This window comes from Papilio polytes, unplaced genomic scaffold (genome assembly GCF_000836215.1).
Source record: "Papilio polytes unplaced genomic scaffold, Ppol_1.0 DF822178.1, whole genome shotgun sequence".
NCBI classification, from domain to species: domain Eukaryota; kingdom Metazoa; phylum Arthropoda; class Insecta; order Lepidoptera; family Papilionidae; genus Papilio; species Papilio polytes.
Window position 1 is genome coordinate 1,783,471 of NW_013527026.1, and position 7,657 is coordinate 1,791,127.

A 7,657-nucleotide genomic window follows, 5' to 3' on the forward strand; every position below is an offset into this window, starting at 1 on the left:
TCCGTCGGATTAGGGTAGGTAACGCATCTGCAATTGCGGATGTCTATGGGCAGAGGTCGCTTCGCCATTTTGGCGGATTCAGGTGGCTGCTTGCTCGTTTGCCACCTTATGTTATAAAAAAAAAATAATGACTTAAATATGATATGTTAATGTCGATGTTCATATTAACGTCTAAATCCAGGTTATCGATTCAATAGTAATAGATTAATGGTGAATAGACGACAATATATTACTGACGTCAATGAACCATTGACCCGTGTTGTTTTGATTTGTAGACAATTCGCAGGTCGAGACGTTTTCAACTGTGGTTAAATAACAAAACTAATAAATAAAATATTCATTAGTAGTGAATATTTTATGTTTGCTTAAACAATAATTCTATAACTAAAAAATTTTAACAGAGGCGTTAAACAACATAAGAGTCCCCAAGTTAGGAGTAACTAAGGTTTAGTCAATCAACCTGGATCGATGACTTCACTTGACTAATATTTATAATTCTCTTTTTCCAGTAATAGAATTAGCGTGCGGCGAATACGGTGAGGATAAGATCGAATACTTGACGAACAAAGCGGAAAACGGGAGAGACCTGAGCTGGTTCGACGAACCAGAGGGCATTCCTAGTATGGAGGCGCTCCGCAAGCAGTACCCACTTAGCGTCCTCAAGGAACAAGACTCGGGACCCGCGGGAGAAGAAACATCACAGTCCAACCAGACTTCGGTGCTAATTAAAAGAGGATTCATGAAAGCGAAACGTGATTCTGTAAGTATCAATTGTTTTACAAATCGCAGAGATAGTTGCATGTATTTAAGAAGACTTAATCAGCACTTTTGATGGTCAAATGATCTTGTCCTATCCTATATGGATATATAAAAGTCATTCAATTCAGAAGTTTAATCTACATTCTTTCATTCTTCTTATGCTATGAGTGACATATGCCTATTGAAGATAATTAAATAATAACAATTCATTTTCCAGACCATGACGCATATGAGGCTTGTGGTAAACGTTGTGGTGGGCATCATGCTCGGCAGCCTATTCATCAAGGCGGGTAATGAGGGCTCGCGTGTCATAGAGAACTACAATCTGCTGTTTGCTATACTGATGCACCATATGATGTCCCCTATGATGCTCACCATACTCACATGTAAGTTATTATCACAAAATACAAATACGTGAAAATTTGTTTTCAAAAATCGTTAACGATGACTATCTGGTGTTAATATGAATGAATACAGCCAGTATTAAATTTAAAAATAATCAATTGAAAAAACTTTTTTTTATAAAACTTTAACGTTGTCTTTCAGTTCCATCAGAGATGTCGATTTTAATAAAAGAACACTTTAATCGATGGTATTCGCTGGGCTCCTACTACATATCTATAACGCTTGTGGACCTGCCGATATCTGTGAGTTATTCTTTGATTATCTTTCTCTTTGTAAACGTTTACACTTTATTGGCTGTAAATTTCTGTGCGGCCAATCCAGTATTAAAAACTATGTCAATGTAGCCTGATGTCTACAAATTGCAGAAATCGTATCACTTTAAGAATCATTATGTATCCAGATCGTTTCGTGCCTGGTGTTCAGCATCATAGTGTACACGATGTCGTCGCAGCCGCTGGACGTGGTGCGCTTCCTCATGTTCTTCGCGATCTCACTGTACACGGTGCTCGTCGCGCAGAGCTTCGGACTGATGATTGGCGCCGTATTCAATGTTGTTGTGAGTATGCAAATATGTAATACAAATATAATGTATTTTAATGTGCATAAATCAGCATCAGGTGGCGTTGTAGATCTCAAATAAGTAACTAAACGTCTTGTAAGCTATTTTTCCGGCAATAAGAATGAAAGAACAAACCTTTAAAATCAGGATGCTTAGACGCTTTTCTCAATAATTAACAGAATCTATCATTTTGTTCCCACTATAGCTAATATGTTGTCATTTTATTTATTGGTGTACGTTTTCTTCTAGAACGGCACTTTCCTGGGACCTGCTCTCTCTGTGCCTATGATGATGTTTGCGGGTTTCGGCGTGACATTGCGAGACTTGCCCCCCTATTTATACTGGGGCTCCTACGTTTCCTATTTACGGTATGGCCTGGAAGGACTCATAGGAGCAATCTACGGCCTCGAGAGACCGACACTTGATTGTAACCAGGCCAAATACTGCCATTATAGGTAAGAATATATAACTTTTATACGTGATCTTTCATATTTAGGATACTCTAATAATCAATATTTTTAACAAAGTTGATTTAAAAAAAATGTACTGCTTAGGGAATCGTTGCCAATTTTTTTGTGACAAAAGAAGTAAATGAATTGTTTAAATAAGACAGTTTATGATGCTGTAGATATGAATTTTGTTGAAAATAAAGACAACCGTGCAGTTAATATTAAAGAAATAATACCTTTTTCTTGATTTTTAATCAGTTTATATATATGCAGTTTATAGCATTTTAAAGATACACTGTTATTTTAAATATTACAGATACCCTAGGACATTTTTAAAGGAAGTAGCGATGTCGCCCGACATGTTTTGGTGGGACGTGCTAGCCCTCACGGTATTCGTCTTCGTGTTGAGAACTGCCGCTTTCTTGCTGTTGAAATGGAAATTAAATGCAGTCAGATAGTCTAGCTATAGTTTACTTCAGTTAAGTGGTCAATTTAGGGACTAATTAACGTCTCTGAGTACGTTACCCCAAAACCAAAGAATTGTACTAAAAAACAAAATTATATGTGATTTATATTTGACATTAAACTAACCTAAAAAGTTTTTGATAGTGATTTTCTTTCATAAAATTGCAACTCTTATATTTCGTATATATCTGGCATAAATTACTTAGATACGTAATAAAAGTTTTGTTTATTTAAGGTTATACCAAAACTTGTACATATAAGGGTCCAAATACTGTGATAGTTGAAAAGGCGTCGTAATTATCGATTAGTGATAAATTCTTGCCTAAAACAGGACTTACATTTGTTACATATAAGATAGTTTAGTTAATAGGTAATTCTGGGGCGAGTAGAACGTAAACTATAGAAAAGTTCATCGGAAAATTTTAGTACAAATACTCTTATAATAAGAAATTGATATAAAAAAACTTATTTCAGTGTCATTAATATTTTGTAGTGAAAAAAAAATAGTTATATTAATATGGATATGACTTTGAACTTTTTTGACCGAGTTCCAAAAAGAAGGAGGTACTCAATTCGTCTGTATGTTTTTTTTTACAAATGATAAATGTTTTTGTAATTTTATAAATATCTTGCAAACGCGAGATTTACTATTGTAACCATTCTTTATATTACGGATGGAATTGTACGCACATATTTGTGTAATTTACGATTTAATTGCTCAAACTTGATATTTTTTTTAAGAATAGACAGTTTTCATACTAGTTTCTAAGTTAATATAGGTTAGTTAGTTAACATCGTTAGATTGTGTACAATGTAATGGTGATAAAATAAAAAGAAAATATATAAATTTAAAAATGAGAATATTTTTTTATTTCACTTTAACCTATAATAATATCATCAAATCATAAATTCTACTATAGAATAAAGAACATATAGAAACATAGAGAAGCTATCGCTTGTTTCTTCGTACAGAAGAGGTAGTGCCATCTTGCGATCATGATTTGCTAAGTTTCGATAAAAAAGAATTGCTATGCATAGCTAAAAGGCGCTTTTATTAAATATCTATTAATACCATACATGCGAAAAAGATTTGCCGATGGGTTACATTCCCATTAAAACCGACTGTCCCTTATTCGTCTGCTCAGTACTATCATTGAACGCGTCGTCATGAGGCCATCAGCAAAGCTTCTGCGCACGACCAATATCTGAACTATATTTAACCTCTAAGTACAATGATACACTAAAACCAAGGTTAAATGGCTTAAAATTAGTTTATTCGAGAATGTCATTACAATCGTCCGATTAAATACGACCTTATCGATTACAAATTGCAATCCTGTCAAGATTAAAATTAATACGCGTAATAAATATTATAGGTTACTTCGTATCTGTTGGTTTTAACCAATAAAATTTACACAATAATTTAACAAAATTCGACCCGAAGTTTACCACGTCTATCTGTCAACCCTATCCTGTCTGACACTGCTGTTTAGTTTAAACCTAATGATAATCATGGATGTTGATGTCCTCCAAACTAATATCAAGTTCTCCTTGCAACCTAAAGACCTTCTTATATGAGATATATTGATAGAAATTAAAGCGAATTAATTATTTATCAATTAATCCCTTAACTTCCAGTACGATATTCATTGATTCTGTCTCGTTCAACCTTCTAGTAAGTTCTAAAATCATTGTGCATATTCACATAGCTTTCAGTTTCTTTCCTATACATTCTATTATCGATTTCTTATTGCTTTGTGGATTCCACACGAAGTCAACTATGCACCACTGTACCAGATAGAAGAACAGGCATTCCAGCATCACCATTAGAGCCAATAGTAATAATTTGAAAGTGTCAAATATTTGGAATACCGAATAAATCACTTCGCCGTTGAGATAACTGATACCGCACCTGGAAAAATATTTTTTTATGAATCCATTTCCAGCACATAATCTATCTCTTTTCATCCGTCTGACATAGGGTAAAGTTTCACGCGTATGTAAGTTTCTTTTTGGTTAATTCGATTGTAACTTATACCCAAAACGAAATCAGAATTTTGACCAGCGAGATGTCATTCGAATCGTCTTCTATTCCGGAGTGTCATAAAATACATTACAAAACACGTATAGTGGGTGTAAGAAACGAAATTCTAAAAAATAAGCGAAAAAAGGAAATACAAATCTCAATCGGGTGGCTTTTTTACATTGGTAATTCTTTTTTTTTACGATTTTGTCCAGTATATCTTATTTGGAAAGTGTTACAATCGGATATTTTATACTTTAAAGTAAGGTGAATACTTTGTACTTACATCGCCATGTACGTTAACATAAAGGCCATCATAAGACAGATCCCAGGTTTAAGATTCCTCGGTCTACGTCGAGGCACGAGGAGGAGGTCCAGTAGCATGATGAGCATGGAGACTGTGTGCAGGGAGTGCTGAGCCCAGTAAGGTAGGTATGTGAATATCCTCGGCGGGGCTATCAAGCTCAAATCTTTATGCCAGATGCGCCAAAACATGAAGTCAGCAAACTGCAATGAAAGAAAAGTGATATTGTCTCTTAGAGACAAATACATAGATGTGTGTGAGACAAGTCCAAGGCGGAAAAGCTAATAAAGTAGCCAGATTAACATGAACTTGTAATGCCAACCAAGTAAATTTAATTGTTAAGCAATTCTCTGTTAACTCTTACACCAGAGCTAATTTACACATGTCTAGTTATGACGTTACGTTTAAAACCGATGAAACATTTCTATAAAATACGTATTCACGCAAACAATAAGCATACCAACGTGGTAGGGAAGAGTATGCTGGTCATGACGTAGTCTTTGAGCTGGCGAATGGTGGCCACGTGTTGCATGTGCCACATGCCGCGCCTCTCCTTCCAATCACAGTATAAGCAGACGGGGAAGTACGCCAGGGTTATCATCTGGAATAAAAAAAATGTACTTCTGTTATAATATCCTGTTTACTGAATCGGTTACGAAAGGGATAAAAACTAAATTTGGAATACAGTTCCTGGGTTCGATTCCCACTACATACCAATTTATTTTCTATGTTATGTATTATGTTTTTATTATCTTTGCTATTTTCCGTCATTAAAGTATCTATTGTTGATTAACTTTAGATAACATCTTTTTTGAATGAAAAATTTTAACAATATTGAACGTACGTTACAATAAATTGGTAAAATTTTTAACTATAATTTTATTGAACTGACATTCTGAATTTGAGAAACATTTCCCTCATTGCATATTTGATTAACACATCGCAAATGATTTAAAATAATTACAAACACGTGAATTAAACCGTGATTTTTATCTGCCGAAGCACAGTTATAAAATAAAATTTACATGTTACACATTCTGCTAAAAATAAGACATAGGAATTATATTGATACTAGCATAGTATAGAATTATCTGTGGTATGGGTAATTCGGCAGTGGCGCAGTGATTGCTGGCGACTTTTGAAACAATTGAATGGGAAATAAAAAAGCTAGATAGTAGTGATTGTTGTTAAATTGAAAGGGCAACAAAAAAGTGTCTATTGTTATTTTGTGTAACACATACTAAATATTTTTAATTAATTTCATTTATTTGCTATAACAATAGTAATTTTAAATTTTTACATAATTAGTCTTAAATATTAATGGATTCTCAATTAACTTCTTCAAAAAGAGAAGCTTAAGAAAGTTACAAGATAAAAAATTATATATCTTTGTTTATCTTATGCCTTTGTCAGTAACAAAATAAAATCAATTCCCTATCGTTAACAGTTATTTACAAGCAGCAAGGGTCAATCGTAATCATATGACTACGCAACATTGTGTTGCAAACAAAAACAGTTTGTTTAATCTCTTGTTTAAATTTGAAATACCCACAAATTTTATTGTGTGTGTGAATTTTCAAGTAATTCTGCGAAAGGAAAAACATTTACTTATTTAACCTTTATGAGATTAGTTTAGATGATTGATTATATGATTTCTTATTGCTCACGTAGTAAAATTCGTTGAGGGATATTTTCCATTTATTATTAAAGAAATACTATAGTAAAAAAAATCCATGTACTTAAGCTTCTTTTAAGTTTGGGTTATACCATATGGATATTTAACAATTGTAGAAATGAATTTGTCGAGTTCTTTCTGATATTCCGAACGAATGATGATAAATCTGCGTGACCTATTTTAGAGTGTTTATATATTTTTATTAAGAAGAGATAAAAAATGAACACGTGAAGTTTTCGTGCTGACATCGGTCTAATAATGAAAGTAAAAAAAAAACTTTCCATTATTTATCTACTTAAATAATATTATCGATAAAATTGATTAGATCAAAATGAAACTAACGTATTAAAAAAAACAGAAGCAATATTTACATTGAACCAGCAAGTAATTAATTTCCATCTGATATTAATATATGCGCTGACTTTAGGATCCTGATCTTCAGACATATCGACAGAGAGGGACACGATAGCTGTGAACACAAGATGAAGCCAAGCCAACGCATAGAACCAGAGTCGAAACTTCACGAGCACACTTCCACTGGGCAATGCTATCGGCATCGAAAACTCCATAACACAAAATTATAGTCACGTCGTAAACAGATATCGCGGTTGCACACGAGCGAGGCTGTACGCAAACTAACCGCGGAACGATAATGCCACATAATCTATTGTCAAAAGTAATACAATGAGTGTATTAATATCACCAGCCCTTAAGGATACACTAAGTACTATCTATATATAACTTTATACTAATATAATAAAACGTAAACACACCCAACTTTGTAGAGTAGGATGTCAGCAATCACAGTAGATTTTTGAATGAATTTTTTCTTAATAAAAAGCAATACTTACGACACGATTCAGGATATATTTTCACGCTATTAAATTTAGGAGGTAAATAAATTGGACAAAAACAAGCGGGAAAGGGACAAAACAATAAGACAAACAAACAAAATTGCCATAGTAACGTTACTTGTATCTGTGCATATGAATTTTGAAAGTAATTGACTGTTTTACAA

General features: G+C 33.5%; 2 protein-coding genes across 2 annotated transcripts in view; one reads left to right on the forward strand and one right to left on the reverse strand.

The window, feature by feature from the left end:
- Positions 1 to 2,773, forward strand: part of LOC106106694 (ATP-binding cassette sub-family G member 1) — a 19,994-nt gene extending 17,221 nt beyond the window's left edge. The window contains exons 6-11 of the mRNA XM_013287321.1: positions 510 to 760; positions 977 to 1,145; positions 1,306 to 1,406; positions 1,565 to 1,720; positions 1,973 to 2,178; positions 2,489 to 2,773. Coding sequence (XP_013142775.1) covers positions 510 to 760; positions 977 to 1,145; positions 1,306 to 1,406; positions 1,565 to 1,720; positions 1,973 to 2,178; positions 2,489 to 2,630 — 1,025 coding nt within the window. The 3' untranslated portion in view covers positions 2,631 to 2,773. The remainder of the gene's footprint in view (positions 1 to 509; positions 761 to 976; positions 1,146 to 1,305; positions 1,407 to 1,564; positions 1,721 to 1,972; positions 2,179 to 2,488) is intronic.
- Positions 2,774 to 3,523: 750 nt separating this feature from the next.
- LOC106106695 (androgen-dependent TFPI-regulating protein-like) lies at positions 3,524 to 7,268 on the reverse strand. Its single transcript, XM_013287322.1, has 4 exons — positions 7,011 to 7,268; positions 5,425 to 5,565; positions 4,947 to 5,167; positions 3,524 to 4,549 (listed from the first exon to the last, which is right to left on the reverse strand). The coding sequence occupies exons 1-4, from the start codon at positions 7,206 to 7,208 to the stop codon at positions 4,339 to 4,341; spliced, it is 771 nt and encodes a 256-aa protein (XP_013142776.1). The 5' UTR covers positions 7,209 to 7,268; the 3' UTR covers positions 3,524 to 4,338.
- Positions 7,269 to 7,657: the final 389 nt, after the last annotated feature.

Excerpts from the sequence above, each read along its gene's own strand:
- LOC106106695 (XM_013287322.1), bottom strand. The coding sequence starts at position 7,208 with ATGGAGTTTTCGATGCCGATAGCATTGCCCAGTGGAAGTGTGCTCGTG. Across the intron at positions 5,566-7,010 it reads TAATTACTTGCTGGTTCAAT|ATGATAACCCTGGCGTACTT; the intron begins GTAAATATTGCT and ends TTTTTATTCCAG. Across the intron at positions 4,550-4,946 it reads ATGTTAACGTACATGGCGAT|GTGCGGTATCAGTTATCTCA; the intron begins GTAAGTACAAAG and ends ATATTTTTCCAG.